This window comes from Saccostrea echinata, unplaced genomic scaffold (genome assembly GCF_033153115.1).
Source record: "Saccostrea echinata isolate AGI-Se365-2 ecotype Australia unplaced genomic scaffold, CSIRO_AGI_Sech_v1 ptg000001l, whole genome shotgun sequence".
Taxonomy (NCBI): Eukaryota; Metazoa; Mollusca; class Bivalvia; order Ostreida; family Ostreidae; genus Saccostrea; species Saccostrea echinata.
Genome location: NW_026889750.1, coordinates 28,012,905 through 28,037,230, shown reverse-complemented (window position 1 = coordinate 28,037,230; position 24,326 = coordinate 28,012,905). Strand labels below are relative to the sequence as shown.

The 24,326-nt window shown below is 32.5% G+C and overlaps 1 protein-coding gene across 1 annotated transcript; it reads right to left on the bottom strand.

Moving 5' to 3' along the window:
- Positions 1-4,877: 4,877 nt before the first annotated feature.
- Positions 4,878-10,061, bottom strand: LOC133174099 (heat shock 70 kDa protein 12A-like). The gene is made up of 4 exons (XM_061309178.1): positions 9,650-10,061; positions 8,970-9,191; positions 8,740-8,884; positions 4,878-6,320 (listed from the first exon to the last, which is right to left on the bottom strand). The coding sequence occupies exons 1-4, from the start codon at positions 10,040-10,042 to the stop codon at positions 5,209-5,211; spliced, it is 1,872 nt and encodes a 623-aa protein (XP_061165162.1). The 5' UTR covers positions 10,043-10,061; the 3' UTR covers positions 4,878-5,208.
- Between the last annotated feature and the right edge of the window lie 14,265 nt (positions 10,062-24,326).

Genomic DNA, 24,326 nt, shown 5'->3' with positions numbered 1-24,326 from the left:
GTATTCGCCATTATTTTCGGGAGATATTTACTCAGGTAAAAAAAAAATATGGAGGAAGGGGCACAAAGATACTCTTGACCGCCCCCTTTTCAAAAGTGGTGGTGTGGACATTAGCCCCTCTATTACTACGCCTATGATCTAACTGCTGATGTCTCACCATCCCCAGTCTTCAAAACATTTCTGAATCTCAGAAGTAACATATGTATAACACTGTATTCTATATATTATATGTTGCATAAACGATATGTTGCACTTATATTGTCTCTGATATTTAATTTTAGCGGTATAGAAATTGATATATGAAAGTGTATACCGGTAAGTCGTCCAAAACATATCGAAATAGTGTCATTCATCAGAAATAGTTGTCATAAATAAATTGCCAAAGTTTGAAGCAAGTATGTTTGGCAATATTATTTTAAGAAAAATATCGCGTCCTAATGCAACAATTTGAGGAGGAGTTCACGAAAATGTGTAAATGTGTTCGCCTTAGAGTTGCCATGATTAATGACAGCGAGATAGTTCAAGATTTAATCATAAGTAAACCCCAGAGCAAATTAAATTTTCAACCATTTATCAATTGTTCAAGTTAAATTTGACTGATAATTACTTGCTAAAAATTCAAAATGGCATTTAAAACTGCAGCCATTTTTATTCCTATATTGCTATTAAGTCTCGAAATAACAAGAAAACTGTCTCGTTATAACGACATAACTAACTCGTTATAACGAGATAATTATCTCGTTATAACGAGATAACTAACTCGTTAAAACGAGATACTAACTCGTTATAACGAGATACTAACTCGTTATAACGAGATAATTATCTCGTTATAACGAGATATCTAACTCGTTATAACGAGATAACTAACTCGTTATAACGAGATACTAACTCGTTATAAGATAATTATCTCGTTATAACGAGATAACTAACTCGTTATAACGAGATACTAACTCGTTATAACGCGATAATTATCTCGTTATAACGAGATAACTAACTCGTTATTACGAGATAACTAACTCGTTATAACGAGATACTAACTCGTTATAACGAGATAACTAACTCGTTATAACGAGATACTAACTCGTTATAACGAGATAACTATCTCGTTATAACGAGTTAATTATTTTTTTATCTTGTCAAAAATGAGCCTATCCGGCTTTCGTAATTTACCGACTCCGCATTTAAATATCAGATACAGTTTTAAGTCAATTTAACTATAGAAACGTGTTGTTATTCAAGTTCAAAATCGGTGAAAATTTTAATTTGAACGTAAAAAAAAAACCAAATATCCTGTTCATCTACATTCAATTTCGTATTTTTATTTTTTAGCTCAGATACTCCATATATAGGTTTAAAGAAATTTTTCAAAAAATTTACTTCAATGTTTGTATAATATTTTTTAGAGTTTTTTTTTACTAGTATGTTTATTTCACCGTACATCGCGATCGGACACAAATTATCCATGCATCGGACACTTTCCGATGCATGGGTAATCACTTCCATTTTCATATAAAACCCAGATGACAGCTGTTTTTTACGGAAATAGAAAATAAAAACTCTAAATTTTCAGTGAAAATATACAAGTTATCGATATATGACAACTAAAAGTGGACTCAATTTATTTCTAAAACTAGATGATGATAACCCACGAGACAAAGCCGCGAGTTGCCATATTAATAGCATTGTAAAGCTTTCAAAGGCAATGTGATGCAACTAAAATCTCTTTACATTTGTGGATCGAAATAGTCATTCAAATTTAACTAGAAGGTTATTTTTTAAATAAAAGATTAAAATGTTGCGATATCACTAATTTTAAAGCACCGAGATCAAGGTATGATATTTTTCTGGTTTAAATACCGTATGTCCGATGCATAGTGAATATTGTTCGATCCATGGTGAATTCTGACTTATTTCGAAAAAATCGGTTTTTAGAGATATTTTCTCAATATATAGCACACGATTGTGTCGAAACTTCGTATTTTAACCACATACTACACGTTAAGTTCCATTTTGATAATATTCGGTCGGTAGCGGTATCGCTAGAACTTGTTGAAGTGCGAGGGTGTCCGATGCATGGTGAATTCACCCGTTATTATTTTCGGGATATCTTGTTAAAGTAAAAACCTTTAATACGTATAATGTGTTAACGTTATAATCTAATTAACACGTTAAGAGCTGTACATTTCATAGAATTATTTCTTGAACAGATCGATAGTGTTTTTTCAGTCAACTGTTTCTAATAGAGCAAAACAAGATCGAATAAACAATAAACTATGCATAATTGAGAACTAAATGTAAATAATCTTTTAAATTTCTAGATCTATACATGATATACATCAAAATATTGAGAAAACAGATAAGTTAATCGTTCTAAGAAAGATAACACTAACAGAAAATACACTAGACAGAATTGCTTACACACAATCATATAGCAAATTAATTTTTTATGTATGGAATCATCTTCGCTATAGCCAAAGGTTTCTGATACGCTACTCTCCTCATAAACCCTTGGCATACGGTGCTGACAAAAGACGGGATTGTTTTCGTCACGTGATTGCGATTCTTACCAGGTACGCACAGATTGCGTCATCGACAGAAATAAAAAGCGTATTTAAAAAAATAATGTTTTTAAAGAATAATTAACAAGAAGATATTGATTTATGTTTAAAACATGTTAAAATGCAAATCTACATCTTCAGTATTGATTCTTAATCACATATTTTGCACGTAGCTTAATATTGGATGACACTATTAGTTATTCATAGAATGGCATGTTATCTTACGGATGGTTGTTTACTTGCGTTTTTCATTCCCGATATTAAAGAGTCAAGATCTATCCCGAACGCAAATATCGTCATTTACAAAAAACAATTGCTGATTGGTCGAACGATGTCGATCAACTCCAATCACAACTTGAGAAAAAAATCCCCACTTTTTTTAACACCTTATGCCAAGGGCTTATGAGGAGAGTAGCGTATCAGAAACCCTTGGCTAGCGAAGATGGTATGAAATATGAATATAACGAACAGTTATCAACCTTAAAAGTTTCCACAGCCGATTTACATCACTTCTGTATGCGAAACTACATTGCATTTAGTAGAACTGCAGGAAAATCGTGTTCATACGTCTTAGAGGAATAAATTTCCATTTTCATCTTTGAAATTTGAGAGTGATGTGTTGAAATAACGACTTCAGCATTTCAAGCAAACGGTAAACGAATGAATGTAGACTTTTGTAATGCTCTGATCAGCAAGAAGTCTACAGCAACGTCATAGAATGCCATAATTAGAATATTCAAGACTAACATTATTCATATTCCCTGACATCTTTACCCAAAACATGGTCGCCTTGATGGATTTTCTCTTCTTAAGGGCTGCTCTTTATGAGCACCCCAACGGATCTGTCTTGAAAGAAAATTATACATGGAATAAGTCGGTATGAACGTCACAAACTTAATCTTCACCTGTAAAGTATACTCCTACAAGTAAGAGCCTCGATTAACGTCCCTACGCTCCTTATATACCTCGGACTCTTACATCCGAACGCCATTTTCTAACGAGCTCGTTCCGCCTGAGATTTTGGGCGGAACATATAATGCGTGAAATAAACTGTAAACAAGTAATTCTCTGGTACCTACGTGTTGCATTGGGTATAAAAGTCACAAGAAATCCTAAAATCCACTTTATTCAGTATGTATCAATGTTCATTAATCAAAATCGTCATTATTTCAATTTGTCACCAGAATTACTTTCGATTTGACTTCATGCTAATTTTGCGGATTGCTAGTCAGAAAACGAAAATTTCAATGATTTCTTAGCGGATAACTAGTTTCGTTTCGTCAGATATTCTGCATTCCATTCCCGAACTTCAAACAGACGACTTGTTTTCATTTCTGCTTCGATTTTAAAAATAATGGATTTATCGCTAATATGAGAGATTAGCATTGTTTTATGTGTAAGTTTTATCGCAGATAGTGAATATTTTATTGTTTCGTGTCATTCGTTAATGTTTAATGCCTGAATTTTTAATTAAACAATTTATTTCCACTTGGGATTTCAGCGGCGAGAATTTTTACAATGGATGCTAGAGGTTACGCGGCGCCAAGTCAAAAGTATCTCGCCGTGAACCTCTAGCATGCTGGAGTACTGTAAAGTAATATATGAAAATGATAGCAGAGTTTGGGTCCCACACAATGACATCTTTGGCGCCCATGGCAACCTCATCCCAAATAGTACTTGAATGGACTTGAAATTACTTGTTTGGGCAATGCAAATGTTTTAGGTAATAATCTTGTACTGCTCTATGCAGTTCTAACTGCTCTCAAGATTTAATCTATGCGCAATACATACAAAAACTAGTACCCTATATATCTGTGAAATAAAACTTTGATCGTATGTTGGACCAAATTTTGATTGAATTTTTCAAAGATTAAAAAAAAATCTTGTTTGAGAACAATTAAAAATGCTTAATATGTAATTTAAGAAACAATGTCATTCTGAAAATCATGGCGGCCAATTAGAAAATTGGCTGAAATTTGAATGGAAACCAGCGATATTTCCTACTCAGGCACAAGATAAGGAACATTCATGCCAAATTTGGTATTTGTTTCATTAAGGTATACATTTTTTCAACAATTCGCTCCTCTATAAGATGGAAAAGAAATATGCTGTGTTTTATAAATATGTTTTTCTATACATTGTTTTAAATTTCTGTTTTTTTTTTTTGATACAGAAGATACTACATGTACGATTCATTACTAATTACTCTCTGCTATAATGCATGTAACATGAATTTTCATTTTGTGTTTTTACTTAACAACAATTAACCATTTATATGATTTTTGAAATATGATACATTAAAAAAATGATTGGATCCTGACAAGCATAAGGTACTAATTCGGTAATTATTGCGATAGTATCACTATGTGTATTTCATTTTTTTGGTGCCTTTTGCTTTAGAATGCATACTAAGATAAACTCATTTTTTTTCACTGGATAATGCTTCTCATGGTCGTTGGTTGACAAAGTACAATATATCTTTTCGCGATCCTATAGGTTGAAAAATTTAATTTTATGCACTGACTTGTTTACACATGTATCTAAGTCATGCAGAATACAATCTGAAGTTTACTAATGAAGGAGAAAAGTTTTTATCACAAGAAGAAGGAGAAAAGTTTTTATCACAAAATGTTCCACAATTTTTGCTTTGTTAGTCTTCATTTTCATGTTCCATCTCGTCCACTTCCTCTTCTCTCATTTTGAGTGAACAGCTTGTAAAAGTGCTGCTAAACATATCTTTTCCCATAACTTTTAATTCTGTGTCACCAAAAATATAAGCTACGACGAAAGGTTGCTCTTTTTGATTGCCAATACCCAATATCCCCATCAACAGATTCAAAGGAAGTGGAATGAACAATTTTCCGAGTAAGAAGCACCCCTCTTCATCTGTATATTTTATTTCTTTTTTTGGAGTGCAGAATATTTTTACCTCTGCCCCGCTTTGAAATACAGAGGCCGTTGAATACACAGCAATCACTTTATGTCCTATATCCACTTCTGTTCCGGCGGAAAGTATCATTTTGAAGCAATCAATGGAGATATCTTCGCCGTCAATTGTGATTTTCTTTTCCTCTTTGTGAATATTTGGATTGAATTTTTCACATACCGAAGTTCCGTAGGTAAAGCGCAAAATTCTTGATTTTATTAGTGTTGGATCGTGACCAAAAATCACAGCTCCTTTAAGCACTGCCAAACCCGCCTCAGGAGGTATAATCAATCGAACCGAGTCAAACGCACTGGTAACTTCAGATTGTATGTACTTAGAATCAGCTGATCCCCCGACAAGCAATATAAGTGATATCCCATTTGTTTGTGGACTCTGCATAACATCCTGCATGTGCTGAATAAGCTCTTTAACCGATTGCTCAAAAAACTTTTTCATTGTCGCGACATCTATGTGCAGTTTGTCCAACTTCAATTGCATTCCTTCTGCATTTTCAAACATCGTTTTCAAAGTCTTTCCCTCTATTTCCTCTGACAATTCATTCAGTGCAACATATGAAATTGTCATTCGAATAGGGCCTGTGCTATTCGGTGTAAATACTCGCTTTGCAACTTCAAACTCCCGAAATATATCAAGATAAGTTTCTGTTCTCGACGTACGAAGTTTTTTCATAATGTTTTCTCCGAGTATCCCGGTGAGACGTATCTCGAATTCTCTGTCAACTGCTGTCCCGCCACACGCCCCTCCAGTAGCTTGGTGAAGTTCTCGCAGTTTACCATCTTTGATTTTTTCATGAACTGTAATGTCAGCAGTACCCCCTGTAAATGTTGTTAAAAATCGATAGTTTTAATTTCTGTTCCTTATTGTATATATATCAAGGATGTGGTCAGCATGGTATCGATAGCTTTGACCATGCTTAAGACAATTAACTCATAGAAAGGAGAAGAGATTCTAAATTCAAAACCGCAAGTCTTTTTGCATTATACATATTCATTAATTCAATCCAAAGTATGCTAATTACAAAGTCAACAAACAGTGAAGCAGGCCTTAATATAAATTTATACTATTATACTGCCTTACACAGTATACATTATACAATTGAGCTAACTGCTGCTGCACATTAAACAAAGGGCCTACATGTATAGGCCACAATGCTCATCTAAATAACTTTGGTCCTGCTGTTCTTCAGAAGACAACTTTTCCCATGTTTATCCCTATAGCAAAATGTTGACTCCATATCATTGCTCTATTTTAGCACAAAGGATGAACTTGAATCCACACAACAAGGGATGATTCATCGTCAAAAATGACTAACATGGACTAGCTGTTCTGAAAAGGAAGATTTTCTCTCCAAAATTGCCTGTATACATACATTATGCAATCTTTGACCCCTGATATCAGCCCATCCCAGGGTTTATAATTTGAAGGAAGAATTAAATCCACACGACACACGAATAATGATTTATATTTATGATTATTGTAACCCTGTTACTCTGCAAAGGTTTTTTTCTTTAAATCTCTGTATTTCCAAGTAAACAATGAACCCCTATTATGACCTACTCCATGGGCACCATTATTTGAACAAACCTGATTATGTAACACCCGGGGATGCTTACTTTTTGATATGACTAATCATGCTACTCTTGAAAAAATATTTTTAGAAAGATTTCATACTTTAAATTCCCAAATCAAACTGCATATTGTCGTCCTTGACAACAAGGGGGCTAGACGTTAGAACAAATTTGAATATGTTTTTTTTTCTTTCAGAGGCTCTATTTTATATGACAACAAAGAGTCCTGTTCTTGAAAAGAAGTTTTTTTTAAAATTAATCGAATATATAAAAATTTGATTCGGTGAAACAAATACCTAATTTGGCATGAAGGAGCCATGATTTGCAGTATTCTGAATCTACATTATTTTTGGTTACTTGTATATTTATATGACAAATCATTATCCGTTTAATTTTGTTTTGAGAAGACCTTTAAATAAACTTTTATTTCCCATTATGGATCATCACCCCCCCCCCCCCCCCCGAATTCTGATTTGAAAAAAAAAAAACCTTGTAAAAACCCTAAGTCTACACTACATTCTGGTTTTCACTTAAAGGAGATGGGTGAACATGACGAGCGATAAGCCTATAGTGTGACAAACATGAAGATGAAAAATTAAATTTCAATTATATCAAAATTTTCCTTGATATTTCGTCTAACATTAAATTATACTTTATGTAAAATCTCTATAATTTGCAAAAATCCCTCAAAGATTGAAATTATTTGCCTGTGAAATATTAAACACACACTAAAGCGGCAAAAAGAGTCATTTTCTCATACTATAATACTATTTTTTTTCGATATGAGTGGGTCTTCGCTCCACCTTTTTGAAAGTTAATCCTCAAAGTTTGCATAAAAATATACATTTTTTGGTTACCAAAAATATGGAGCAATGACCCACTATACCTTAAAAATATACTTTTATGACATAACATTCGCATCTTTTCAAGAAATACTTGAAGTCCATTAAGTCAAGGGTCATATCACAAACATGATTTAAATGCTACTATTCATCAGGACTTGTGTAGTCTAGTGGTTAGCGTGCTAGTCTCGAAAGAAAATAATACTCAGGATTTTTATTGCTAGGGTTCGAACCCACGAATACCACATTAATTTTTTTAATAAAAGCAAAATTTTGCCGAGAAAATTTTCCTCAGAAAAGTTTTGTTTATCATAATTTCATAAATTTCAATAATGAGAACTTTACTCTAAATACTGAATTCACAAACTGAACATGATTTTTATATATCTGAAGCTATGTTCGCCCATCTCCTTTTTACCTGTCTTAGCGGTTCTCGAGGTTTTTTAAGGCACTCACATTTAAAAAAAAAATCCCTACTTTTGTGTGACACTTTATTTGATCAAACATGATTCACCCTTAGTCAATGATGCTTTGTAATAAGGTTGATTAAACTTGATCCGATTGATTCTGGAGAAGTCGAAATTGTGAAAAGTTAGCAGACGGACAGACAGACCACGACATATGTGATCAGAAAAGCTCAGTTTAACTTCGGTTCAGATGAGAGAAAAATGATACAAATTATGAAAAATGTGATGACCACTCTTTTGGTATATAAATGTCATTCCAGCACTAAAGATGTATATTTGTTCGGAGTAATCAAAGTAACTCCTACTTTCTGAAATGTGGGCATCATTATTCAATGTATTTTTCGTAATTTAACTTACCGCCAATGTCAACAATCATATACTTTGTGCCTTCCTTTGTCATTCCAAAACCGTCAGGGTTTCTTTCGATTGGAAGAAATTGGCAATATATAGATGCTGCTTCTGGTTCAAGGGCAATTTTTAACATTTTGTCTGGAATTCCAGCCTATTCAAGATTTTTTAGTACAATGAGAAAAAAATATAGGAAAGAAACAAGTGATACCTGAACGTTTTTTTTTACATTCACTTACTTTTATAGCACACTGACGCATGTATTCTTTGGCAGCATCATTCCATATAGCAGGGACAGTCAAAACCCACCTTAAATCGGTTGCTGTAAATTCTATATTCAGACTCCTTCTTATGTTTTCCTTAAAATGGTCTACCAATGCCTTTATTGAGAGAGTAAATACATGTTTTGCAGGGTATCCTTTCCCCGCAACATCCTCAAGATACAGGTTGTCACTAATTCCCTGAAAAGAAAACATTAGACATATATTTCAGGTACCAGAGTTAAAATCCTCTCTTTTATTTCGACTGATCATTACAAATAATTAATAATTAAAGTTCAGATAATGTTTATAACTGTAGATAATCTTCGAAGTACTAAGAAATCTTTAACATAATTGTGTAATTTTTATACGTGTTCTTTTTTTCTGTTCATTAGAATGATATTCTGAAGGGTTTTTAAATAGTCTAAAGCCATTTATTTGTATGTTAAAACATTACATAGAATTAGCAGAAATACATTATTGATAAATTGTAATTTGAATTAAATTAATCAAAGCAACAGCATTTGAAAATTATCACATAACTTAATATTTGACGCAATAGATTGCAAAATTTTCAACTAAACTGAGAAAGACTTCTGAAATGATGAAAACTTTGGCATCTAAAGAAACTTGTTCTTTATCCAGCGTATAACACCTACCTTTTTGTTGTGTAATTTCATTTTGAATCTCCTGAACAGCATAAAGTTTCCACGTTGGTCTTTTGCCACCTCTGAGTAAAATGTATCTTCTGCTTCATAACCAAAAGCAACAAAATTGCCATCTTTGTCAATAAGAAGAGATGTTGGAGTTTTGAGCGATATTAGAGCCGTGCCACCTGCTGTCCAATTCTGATGACTATGAATATCTAAAGGATTTTTGCGAAATTGATCTCTTGAACTGAATGCATAACCAGAATATGTTGTTCCAAAATCCAAAGCGACAACAAAGAGATAGTTTTGGTCATTTAGTGTAGACTCTATTGATTGTTCTTCTTCACTGTTGTTATTTGACATGTTGGGATCATGAGTGTTGGGAGACAAATTTTCTGCCATACTACACCTGTCAAGTACCACTCCTATCAACAAAGTAAAGGAAAATATGAATTGAATGACCTTATGCAATGCTTCTTGTATTACATTTCCTGATTTATTAGGTTACTTGTTGACTTCGACGTCAAAAAAATAAATTTAAAAAAACCACAAGTGCTTTAAACAAACATAATTTTTCCTTTTTCACATATCAATCCGATTGACTGGGTATGGGGCGGAATAGAGATATTATGGACTACATTTCGGGACTAAAAAAGATAGCGTTGATTTAAACGGATTACAATCGCCCGACGCAGTGGTTAGAGCGTTTGCGCAGAGTTAGGAGCTGATCCTTAGCGTCCTTAAGTGGGTGGTAGCGTCTCAATATGAGTGAAATTTTCTCGAAAAAGACGTTAAGCAAACAAAGAAACATACAAATGGATTACAAGGAGTTTATGCTTAGTGACACATGAAGTATTCACTTTTGAAGCAAAAATAACTAAATGAAAAGAAAATGATAAATTGCAGAAATTATTAAGTATGTCACAAGGTGTTCTAAAGATGAGTGAAGCCAGGAAAAGTATCTATACTATGGCTATAGAAGTCACCCCTCCGTGTAACCTTGAAAGTAAATTTAGATATAGTCTTTTCAAAGCCTTAAAATTAGAAATGTGTGTTTAGTTGATTATCCTATGAGGGATCTTCATTTTAAAATGGATCAATTTATCCTTTGTTCTACTTTCGGCTTGGCCAAGATCAGGTGCCCATTTCCACCCGAATGATGTTATATACTACATAATATGTTACATATATTACATCTAATCTAAATGTCTTTTGTTGCATTGTAAAGAGCAGAATGAGAGCTTTCCATTGGTATATAATACACTATATATATATATAGTGTTCCCAGAAATTATAAGAATTTTACAATACAATAATATGCTTATTCGAACAAATGCAATGTTTTTAAATACAAATACCACTGTAATTACTAATTAAATATAAAATGTCTGAAATTTTTCAACTAAAGACTTGCTTCTGTAGTCTGTCCTGTTATGTTTGAAGTCAACATATTTCTAAATATACATGATCATGATAAAGTTTTCCTTCTTGTGATTCATGCCATCAATCCATTAAGAATAATTAGCATTAGAATATTTTAAAAAGAATATTTGGCTACACAAATCCTACTTTCACATGGCAACAGACTCTACACATAAATTTAGCAAATTTACACAGCATATAACTGTTCTTCTTCTGTTTTAGGGAGAGATTTTCTTCCTGCCTGCATTTATTGCAAAATGGGGTCTCAATGGTTCATAAGTTCTCATCAATCAATCTTAACATCCCATACATGTAGTGGGATTTGATCACCAAAACACAAGGGTCAACCTTACTTTGCGATTTAGTACAAAGTAAGACCTTCACTCTTAAAATTGCGCCACCCAATCTTCTTGTCATTGAATGGTTAATTTAAAAAAAAAAAACAACAAAAAAATATTGACTTCTTATGGATAAATATCATACTACTATGTTTTTACTTCAAATGGTGATGATTCTTTACAATCATGTTTTGTATTTTTTTTTTTTATGAATTACATGCACTCCATCATGATCAGGATGATAAATCATATAATTCTTTTGAATGACCATCTTAGGCTACATGTATTACATTGAAATCAAATCGAGGAAAAATAAAATATGATGCAATAAGTCCGTAACCCCCCAAAAAATCATGCCTTGATTTACAGGTCCTACTTTGTTTTTATTCATAACAGTGTGAACACCAATAATGTTGTAATTATTATTCAACTGAAAGTACACAGTGCTTTAACCAACTGATTTTTAAGTATGGTATCATAAAATAGTCAAACTATTTGGTGTGAACTGTTATAAAAACCCAAATAACTTTAAAACAAAATGCCCAAAATTTAATTATACAATTATGTTTTTTTTTAAAGTTGATTATCCAAAAGATTTTTAAAAGAGATTGTCCAAAAGAGATTTTTAACGGTATTGTCTGTAGCCCCAGTACTTACATGAAATTTATCCTTCTTAGATTCTAAATTAAAGCTCATTCTTGATCTTCAGATGGTCTTATAATATATTTTGATATCAAAAAACCAATTACATGTAATTTTGACGTATATTATTTTGTTCTGACAATTTATATTTTACTCGTATTGTGAATTTATTTGAAGTTTTTGTTTTATTTTGTTAAATTTCACTAGAATTTTGTATAAATTGATTTAATATCCAAATGAAAGGATTTATTAGATATAAGTGAACTCCAAGATGAAAATTCTAACAAATATTTACTGAAACAAGAAACTATTTTTCCACGGTCTCTCATTAAATGAAAAATGCTATATGTATAGTCCGTAGCCCAAGGTTTCAAAATATTCAATCAAAAAATATCTGACAGTTTTTCTCTAAATATTACCAAATAACTTTGAAATTTTCACCCCAAAATACAGTATCTTTAGAAAAATTAAAAGTACTTCAATGTGTTTTTACTTCAAATGTGTAAATATTAAGAGTAGAAAAACTCTCAAAGATTAACGAATTTCCCCTTGTCCTTTATATACTGTATCATTTTAATGAAAATATTAAGTTAATTGATTTTTGGCTCGGACAATATTTTTTTAAGAGTCTGTATTTGAATTATACTTTTTGTTCAGTTGAATTTGAAAAACATATATTTTATGCCTGAATATGTATAGTCTCTTAGCTTCTATAGTAAGAGTGGAGACTTTTTAACCACTTGACAGAAATGGACAGAAATTTCAGATAATCTGCCAAAAGGATGTAGTGTTACATAGAACATACTTGTAATACATTTCATTTGACTTAATTTTTGTTAATCTGCAACCAACATGGGCACCTGATCTTGGCCAAGCCGAATTTTGTTCTGACCCTGTTAATTGTTAATTTTCCAATAGTTTCTAAATAAAAAAATTGTCTTAAATGTTATTACACTGAAGCCACCTAAGTCAATATTTTTTTCTCAAACATCACATCCATATGCATTATAGGCAGTTACCAGTTCATCTTTAGAAATATGAAGTCAATTAAGGGCCGAAAATTAAATAAAAACCCGAAAAACTATACAAAAACCTTTCCCAAAGTTACTATATAAACAGATTAAAATATAAAATTCAAACATATGAGATTCATGGGCTTTAAGCTTACTTCTTCATTTAAATATCAATTGGGTATAATCGGTATGTAAATGTATCTAAATTTCAGATAAACTTTTGCGAATTCACTATTTTTCCAAGTGCGAAAGAGGGTACAATCAGAGACGAATATTTATGTTCAGCAATTATTGTCTTATGACAGTATCCAGTTCTTTGAAATTTTTGAACCACTTTCAAGGAAATTTATTTCAAATGAATTCCTAGAGTTTAAAATAAAAATATGATATCAACCAACTTTCGTTTTGCAAGCATTTTTTTTCCTTTAAGAAAATACATGAGTTAACAAGAATTTCAATGTTTCACTAAGTCCCGTTACTAGTATGTGTTTGTTCAGGATATTTATCTAGGTATGCTGTTGCCTAGCATTTAAGACTCTGAGGTGAATTATTGATTTTTTTCTAGTTTGAATGTTTAAGAAGGAAGATATTTACTTATCTATGTTTGCTGTTGCCTTTATTTAAGACCCTGAGGTGAATTATTGATTTTTTTTTCCTTTTCTAGTTTGAGTTTGAATGTTTAAGAAGGAAGAAATATATATATATATATATATATATATATATATATATATATATATATATATATATATATATATATATATATATATATATACGAATTTTCCTGATCCAATTTATTTTCAATTAGTTTTTTTTCCATTTACACAAACTATTTATTTCAGGCACATTAAATTTATACCTTATAGTCTGAGTGTTTTGTTATATCATATATAATGTGAATATATAATGTAGAAATATTTTCGACAAACATAAAATTCTAATGTTTATTAAAAAAAAATAAAAAGAATTTTTTTTTTAACAAATTTGAAACTAATTAAATGCTTAACAATGGGGGCACAGGATATTTTAAAATTAAGTACAATGTACTGGGAAATATATATGAAAAAGGAATACTAAAGATATGAATGCATATTTCTGATGCTAAGATTGCTAAAGTTATTTATGTGCGCTCATTTAGGGTATCAGTAATATTTCATACATGTATGGAAATACGCAAGTATGAATTTCACTTTCGAGATTTTCTTTAAAAAAGTGGGATATCTTCATGAGATAAAATGTATCACGAATAAGCAGCTAAACGGTCAAATACCTTTTGCTGTTCAGTTATATATTCATTCATCTGCGTTTTAATGCTAGTGAAGGGCATTTGAGGGGCAAAGAAGCTGGTGCTGATATTGTGAAATAGTGAAAATAAAACACAATTTCATGATTAGAATGTCTCTGTGTCATCACCGGGTTGTACATTTTTTGAAATCATGTCATATGTAACCCCGGTACTCTTATTCCGTTTAATATCATTTTAAAGTAGAGATCCAGAAGATGTGAAAAACCGTTTTCTGAGAGACTGTAGGCAATATTGATACATTTCCTTTGTCTGAAATGGAGAGAAGTCCCATTTTTATACCAGACTTTCCTCATTTTTCATTGAAAATGGGCAGTTTATAATGTTTTTCCGATGAATTTACCCGGAAAATATGTCCGGATACACCTTATTTTACCAAGCTATATTCGTAAAGGATCATTAAAAGACTGTGTATCTCAAATTTGAGAAATCTGTGGGCACCTATCATTCACTAGATCTTGACCTTAAATATACTGACGTCGTTTAGTCAATAACAATATTCATTTTCATTCCTACGTTGATTCGATATATTCCATTGAACTCAAAACGAGACACCCTAGAGTCTGACACATTTGCTTCATATTTGGATATATTACTACAGAAAAACATTGATGGCAAATAAGAAATTAATTTTAAAAGTAAAACGTGATTACTTCAATTTTTCTATCTTCATTTTCTCTATTATTATATATAGCAATACAGAATTATCACCTGCATATGAAATTTATGCCTCCCAGTTGATTTAATGAAAGTGAATGTTCTTCGTACGAACAATTTCTAACGCGAAACAGGCTATTGCCAAATGAGTTGATGATACAAGAATATCAACATAAGAATATCAACAATTTTGTTTTTAAGTCAACATTCAACAAATTCTATGGTCGATACAATGATCTTGTTTGCATATGAAATATGGAGAAAACGAACATTAATCAAGCTGAAAGGTTCATCAACACAATACAGATTGGTAGCAGAGCAAACAAACACAGACCTCTTTAAACACATCAGAGATGGATAATGTACATTTAAGAAGTAAGCAACCCCTCTAAAATACAATAATCTGTTGATATGTCGAATGTTGATTGACGTCTTTCATACAAAGTTCAAGAATATTATTTTGAAACTGAAATACGATGATTTTTTTTTCAAATTTACTTTACCATAAGGAGCTCACGGCGGATGTGACCGGTCCAAAGGAGAAGCTTACTCCTACATGGCAACCTCTACACTGTTCCAATGAACAGGAATGTATTGTTTCATAATGATAGTATATTTTAGGGTTTCAAAAAATTGACACCCAGCTTTTTATTATTGAAAACGCCAGCGCTAAACGATTGGTTTGTACAAAAGAAACTGTCCTTTATGGCAATCTGTTGTTGTTTTGTGTACAGATCGTTGAATATGAACTATATCTGTTGCAATGCTGCTTTTGTGAAAACATATATCTGGTAAAATTAACATGTACTGTATGACAAAAATGTTATATATACGTGTAAAGATTAAAAATTACAACTTTGTGTTTAACATGTTTAACAGGTTGACTTTTATTTGAGACCAAACTTGTTTTAAAGTAACATGTAAACATTTGCTCCAGACTTGTCTATTGGTCATAATTTTAAAAGAAATGCTCTCTTAAAAGGTTTTGACAAATTTAACGATATTTACTTTCATGATGTTTGAGCTTACGAGGTTTGTCCGAGAAAACGCGAACTTTTTGAATATTTCAGAAACTATTTGACTAAAACTAATAATTTTTTACACGTTGTTGATAAATGACATTTTTGGTATTTTGACAAAATATTTTAGGCGTGTTATGTCATAAAAACAGCATTTAAAGTGTGTTAAATATCGGTGGTCGGCGCACGGCAATTTTTTTTACTTTTGGAAGTAGCAATGTCAACGAAGTTTTCTTTATTACCAGGCTGTACAGAAATATAATGTCACAAAATTTACCTCCGTGAATACTCTTTGATCTGGTGTACTCGTGTATAAGAATTCATTAATTTGACATAATTAATGACATATATATGACGTTATATGCCAAATCACCTTTGATTAGATATGGTGACCTTTGGTGTAGAGCACCAAATTATTAAGCATTTACTGTGTTGAGCGGGATATGACTCCTGTCCAGTGCTGAATTTTTGCTTAAACGAATTTTATCAGAAGCACATTTCCAGAACAAATTCACAAACGCCACGAGCTACATTCTAAGGTAACGTCGTTAGTGTTGCGCCGACAATTGATTTTTAAGATTCGTTTACCTGAGAGGGAAATGTAATTTATTCAGATATTTCATTGAAATTTTTATTCAAAAAATGTTGATTATGATATATGTAAATTTCTAACTTTATAGTATTAGTGAAACAAAAGATATTGAAAATGTTTGCGTATTTCTCGGACAACCCTCGTAAATCGGTAATTTTGCAATATAATATTTCACATATTTAAAAAAGATTTGAATTAAATACTGGTGTATAATTTCGACCATATTTGTTTAACAATCAGTTAATAAAGATTTGAGGGATTTTTGTCTAAGATTATAATATATGATAAACATGATTATAAAAATTATATGATATACGTGATCATATATGAATTTTAATATTACACTAAAACCATCTAACAACATTTACTTTACATTCCCTTCGGTTACTCTTACCTTGGATTTCTTATGTCCGTTGACACTAGATTATGTAATGACGATTTATCTGGTATCTTCAGTATATGTATAAAAATATAGGCCATACTCTGGTTGGCTGTGAAAGACCAGCTGACTTGAAATATGTACATTTGTTTATTTTAGAAGCATGTGAATTATCACGGAAATTTTCAACTAAAATAAAAATATGTATATCATGTACATAAAGTGCATTTTTTCAGCAAGGAAAGCTTTGGATAAAGCTTTACATGCAAAATTCCATTTCATATTATGATTATTTTTCGGCTTATTGAGGAATATACAAATCTTATAATGTGGTGCATCTATTCATACTTAATAAGATGCGTACTTTGAGCCAGCCCACCACAGGGATAGATCCATCAGTCTGTTTTGGACAACTTTTGTTTAAATGCAAAACTCTATTTATTTTTTACAGGATTTTAACTTTGTCTAGTTGCTGTTGAAAAACAAATGTTTTCAAAAGAGCACAACCTTTTTGCTAGAATTTTTTTTTATAATTATGATTTGTAAGATATATTTTTAGTTTATGTAGTTAGTTTCTTAAAACTTATGGGATATCTAATATATGACTAGTCATTATGTCTCTCATGGAATCTAGTCAGATTTAACTATTGTTTTGCTTGTCTTTATATCCAAGTAAATTAATTGATTGTTTGTCTTTTTATGTCATTTATTCTATTAAATGACATTTTCACTCACATATCTCATCTTATGTTGTATGAGATCTAGCAAATACTAGTTGCGAATTATCAGTTTTGACGTGAGTTGCATGTAACAAAATTTATGGAGATAAATATTCTAATGATAGATGGATGGACAAACTAACATACAAAGTGCCTTGAGCATACACATACTTACCTAAGTTACTTTCGTCAACCGAAACATCAGCCGGGTACTGTTCATTTGTTTCATTAAGTCATCTTTCATAATTTTGCATGTAAATACATAATACAATGGCACATATAAACAGATAATAAAAAGAATTCTTAAAAACAAAGACAGAGTTATCCTGTATTCCACTGAACGGATACAGGAGTCTCTATCTTACTAAAGAAGAGTCACAGATGAAAATAGATGATAATTCGTTCCCTACATTTTGAGTTTGTTTCAAATATTGGTTAGGTCAAGAAATATAGGCTTTTAATTAAGATTACTTACCGGTATTCTTCACTTTTAAAAGATTTTATGTCTCAAACATAGAACATACAGGGTCCTAATAAATCTCTTACAAGTTTGGTTGATTGATGGTTTGCACACATAGAACAGAATCTTAAGAACTCCCTTCTGATGTTTTACTAGTCACTTTCGATGTAACCAGCATGTATACAAATATGGAATTTGAAGAAGAATTACTAAATCCTTCTAGTATGCTTACAACAACGCGGATAAGAACAATTTAGATATCCCGTATCCTGATGTGGGCGATCTAATCTTTCTTCTCAGATGTGTATTAGAAAACGATTACTTTGAATTTAACGGAAAATACTACAAACAAATTATAGGCTGCAGCATGCGCGCAGTACCTATCCCAGAAATCTCAGACAGGAGAGTGTACAAAATTACTAAGTATATTGAATCTAAATTTCCACATGTCTACAAAGTTATGTTTCACGGCAGATTTAGGGATGATGGGTTCATAATTTTCAATGAAATAAAATGAGAAATTGTGGAGATATTTTTTACATCAGTAACAACTGTCATAAACACCTAAAATTCACATTTGAAATATCATACCCATCCGTGAATTTTCTTGACACAACGGTTTTCAAAGGGAACAGATTTAGTCATTGTCAGAAACTTGATATCAAATCCTACATCAAACCAACTACCGTAATAATTTTCAATATATCCATAGATATAGGATCTCCCATGATTTGTAGTTGGATATGATTTTTATCCAACGAGTTGTGTTGGTTTTTTTTTATCCCCGAGCCTTGGCGAGGGGATAAAAACACACAACGAGTTGGATAATGTCATATCCAACTACAAATCATGGGAGATTCTTTTTATCCCATGTTTAATACTTCACAACCAATGTTTTACTCTGTTTTATATAGGACTCCACTTTATTTTACTTGATCACTCTAACGCAAAAAACATTGTGACGTCACAACTGCACTTAAGGGAGCCGACTGGGGTTTTATTGTGTGAAAACTACTATAGAGAAACTCTTTAGTTTTATACCCTACATACCTTACATTGACTTCAGTATCAATGCCAAGTTTAGTGAAAATCTAATGTCTGGTTATTTTTCATGGACCGTCTCAAAATACGTGTACATTTACTATAGGATTATATAGGAAAATACCATTTTTTCGCACTTCGGAGCAAATTAAACAAATACTTCTATAGACATTTTGCTCAAATTTTATTATTTGATGGGTAATACTATATTGTACATTTTGTGCAAGAAACACAAAATTCTACCGTCTGGTTTCCAGAGGGGGCATCTCAAAATGTCAAAATTCATGATATTTTCCTGTTTTTATGGAGTAAAACAAAACATGACAGATACCACAGATTTACATAAAAAATAGTAACAATGATTGCTATATTCTCAATTTCCTATGTTTAAAATTCCAAGAGCATACATTTTATACTTTTTATTTTATGGCATAATTAATGACCCCGCTTAAAGAACTTCGGTTATTCATAACGTCAAAAACACACTATTACGACGTCTTTCTACCAATCATTTGAAAATCGTTAAAAAATCAGTTAATTAAAAACGTAATTAGATTTTTTGACCTCATATTTCCTAAATTTGTTATTTTTTTTATAAATTATGTAAGACTAGTTGCTTTAAAAGAGTAAATACGCTTTATTTTACTATGCTGCGCGAGGTATTGCGCAATGAAAACCCCAGTCGGCCCCCTTAACTGTGGGTTATGAAAAAAATATCCAATGGGTCATATCCACGGGATAAAGGGGTAAACATGGGATAAAAACAGTACACACAACGTTTCTGTGTTTAAAGACTCCATCAAAGGAGAATGTATAAGGCACTCTAGAAATATTAATGACCCATAAACCCTTAAAACAATTTTATAGGATTTCAATGGACATCTTTCAAAGAGAGACTATTCTGACGAAGAAATTAACCCAATAGTTGAAGAAACAACACAAAAGGAAAGATAACTCTTTAAAAAAAATAGAGAGAAAAAAAACAAAGCTTAGCCATCCACACGTCATGGTTGCAAAATTTAACCCTCGCGTCAAAGGATTAAAAAAGCGTATTTTAAAGTATTGGAATATATTAAAAGCAGACCCAACATGCAAGGACTTATTCAACATGCAAGGACTTATTCAAATCGGAACCTATCATTGCGTTTAGTAAGCATAAAAATTTAGGAGTCGCCCGCGTGGAGCAGTGGTAAGAACGTTCGCTCTACAGTCGCGGCGTAAGGAGTTTATCCTTATATCGCGGGTTCGAATCCCAGTAGATGCTGGCACAAAAAGATCCCTCACTGCTCAATGGCCCTGGGTGCCGAGTATAAGTCAAAATTTGCAGCTGTCCACCGGCAAGTGGTGGCGTCTCCATATGAGTGAAAAATTCTCGAGAGGGACGTTGAACAATCAACAAGCAAAACAAAATTTAGGAGATCTATTGAGTTTACAATAAATATGGAATCTCTAAAATGGGACCCCTGATGAGGCATATTCTGTCGCCGAAACACTCTACAACTACCATTATACCCATCATTGTGATCAAAATAATATCACCTTAATTCAATCAAAGTGGTTTAGAGTGTCGGGTACTAATAACTCATTATCAAGTCTCGTTTATTGAAAACACCTCATTGCAAACGTCTACTACAATGTCAGATTATGAACACATGGATATATTGAAGGACCAAGTCCCCTAAACCCAGGAAGCAATCATACAGGATCTGGACATGTCTATCAATCTATCTGAGTCCGACAGACCACTGGCAGCAACAAACTCTAAAATCTTGGACTCGATGGAAGGAATCCTATCCAGCCGCTTATTATACGCCAAGCGTAAGGAGAGCATCTCTCATGGATTAAGATCGGTCAGGTTTCTGTCTTGGTTTGTAGCTAAACTCCAACTGTGAACTAACCTCCCAAGAGAGGAAAACACGAATTTTTGCAATTTCTTCAAAGAACTGCAGGAAACCAACACTGCCTTCGGCAACTCTGTCATATCATTTCTGGAACGTTCTATTCAAGAAAAGGAGACAGAAAGCAACAAAGTAAGAGCCGACTTCTTAAAACGGAGACAAGAGGAAACGGAGAGTTATACCTTTATTTTAGAAAAAAGCAGGCTGGACGAGGCTATCAAAGCCATCACCAAGAAACATACAACTGAATTACGGGATCATCGAACAAAACTTCAGACTCTGCCAAGCGACCCGTCCAGACATAGCCACTCGGCAAACAAATCTGCTAACAACAAAGACCATGAAAGATCGAAGAATACCATTACCGGGGCCACCGCTATATGCAGAGGAAAAGGCCTTATTAACTGTCTTTGTGCTATCTGCATATCATTTTCATAGTGACAGACTCTTAAACGATATCATGCCTGATCATATCATTACTGTTTAGCAGAAATTTAATTATATGTCTCTCTACTAAGCTCCACGATTAAATTAATTCATATAAACATCATTGCTATGTCTCGTAACTTATACATCAGTTCATGTATAGTTTGCAATCATATATTACTTTTGTCATTCCTGAGGAAAAAATAATCTTTTAACAAGTATTAATCCTCTTATTATCATATATATTGGATTCCGAAACTTCTTAAAAATTCTTACAAACAAAGATACATAGTGGGTTCCAGTAAATGTTCAACCAAGCCTCTTTCCTTACTCCTCACTAAGATATTAACAGTAGTGAAGGAGAAACTTCAAGAGTACTGTGCAACAATATATTCGAGAAGTGGTGTAAATCAGATGTGGATACTTAAAAATTCCAAGGAACATTTGGAAAATTTGAAATCACAAGATTTTACCAATATCAACAGCTTAAAATCTTACGACTTTTCAACTTTATACACAACCATTCCCCACGATAAATTAAAGTTCAGGCTTTTTTATATCATTGACAACTGCTTTTTCAATAAAAATGGAACTCGTAAATTTACTTACCTTGTCATTGGTCATTTGCAAAATTATTTTGTTAAAAAACTTTTGATTGTACACACAAGTACTCTGACGTTGACATTAAAAAGATGCTTGAGTTTCTGATTGACAATATCTATGTGGTTTTTGGAGACCAGGGGCCCGTTTTACAAAAGAACTTACGACTAAGACCAAAATCTAATTCTGCTTATAACTTTTTAATTTACATAATATTGAAGATGATTTTCATCTTTTTAAAAGGAATGGAGTAAGATATTTTTACGTTCGCAACTTTAAACAGAATCATTAATTTTGCAAAATTTTACAATCAACTTAGGTTTTTGGTCTTAGTCGTAAGTTCTTTTGTAAAACGGGCCCCAGGACTTCCAACAATCTATTGGAATTCCCATGGGTACCAATTGCGCCCCGTTATTAGCGACCTTTTTTGTATTCATATGAAGCAGAATATGTCCAAAATCTTATACGTGAAAAGAAGAAAACACTTGCTGTGGCCTTCAACTCGACATTTAAATATATCGACGACGTATTGTCAATTAACAATGGTTATTTCCATTCTTATGTCGATACGATATATCCCTGTGTGCTTGGGATAAAAGATACCACAGAATCTGACACATCTGTTTCATATTTGAATATTTTACTTGAAAAAGACGTTAATGGTAATCTAACAACCAAGCTTTACGATAAACGTGATGACTTTAACTTTTCAATCATCAACTTCCCTTACTTATGCATCAATATACCTTCATCACCTGCATATGGGATTTATATCTCTCAGTTGATTCGATACGCAAGGGCATGCTCTACGTATGTACAATTTCTAAAACGAGGTAATTTATTGACAAACAAGTTGATGAAACAAGAATATCAGCAGTCTCGTTTAAAGTCATCATTTCGTAAGTTCTATGGTCGATACAATGACCCTATCAGCAAATACATTTTATCATTGAGTCAAATGCATACTGACGTTTTTCATACTAATTGATATGCCATTATTTACACACTGAATAATATTGTCGACGGATTTTTCCGTTATTTCCAGATCAGGACAAGGAGCACACGGCGGGTGTGACCGGTCGGGAGGGAATGCTCACTCCTCCATGGCACCTGATCCCACCTCTGATGTTTTGGAGGTCCCTGTTTGCTCTGCTCCTATTTTGTAATGTTCAATGGACTTTTGAGCTTGAATACTGTTCGTTATCTCCATATATTTCATGATATTAAGACGGATTAAGACGGATACTTTATTATTGCCTCTTATATTACGACACTATGTATATCAGACGGACTTCACATCTTCAAGAAATAATTTCCATAAAATTGATATACATTAGCCATCCATTGGTCTTACTCTTAATCAAACACATCCCCTCCCAAGTGACCATAGCCAATCACCAAAATCTGGCTATCAGTTTCTTTTAGCCACATACTTTCCTATCCTTTAATCTATCAACACACATTGATAATTTTATTTCATCAAAATACTTATTGGTGATCTATAGCGAATCGCTTTACATATTTACCACCTGTTCTATGTCTCGGCGATTAAATAGACGTAGTAAACAATGCAAAACTGCTAAACACACTTGTAATTATCTACCGGATGTTAAAGCTCGCTGTAAAAAAGCTACGGCCACAGAGGGAAAGTTTGTCCTAAACCTATCAAGATACAACTTTTCCAAACATGAACTCTCCTTATTGAGCAAAGGCTTAAAATTCATTCCAAAGTCAAAAAGCGACAATGGTAAAAGCCTACTTCTGAAAGATTTTGAGGAATTTGCCAGAAAAATCAGATGCAAATTCCACTTTGATGCCGGAGACAACATTGCAATTCACCCCTTTAAAACAAAATCTGGCGTTAAACCGCCTTTTACGTGCAGCGAACTCTAGGAATATATATACTAAACAAAACTGGAACTTTCCTAAATGGAAATTGTCAAAAAGAGACCGAACATCTTAAATTCCGAAAAAGAAGCTATTTTATTTCTTTAAAATAACAATTACATTGTTATTAAAAAACAGATAAAATCAACACAATCGTCAACATGAACAAGGATCAGTATGTCTTAAAAGCACAACGCCAACTGCAATCTAAACACTATATGCAAGTTTCTGAACCCAACATGCTCAAACTGCATGAAAACATTCAAAATAAACTTTCCGAAATGCATTCAAAT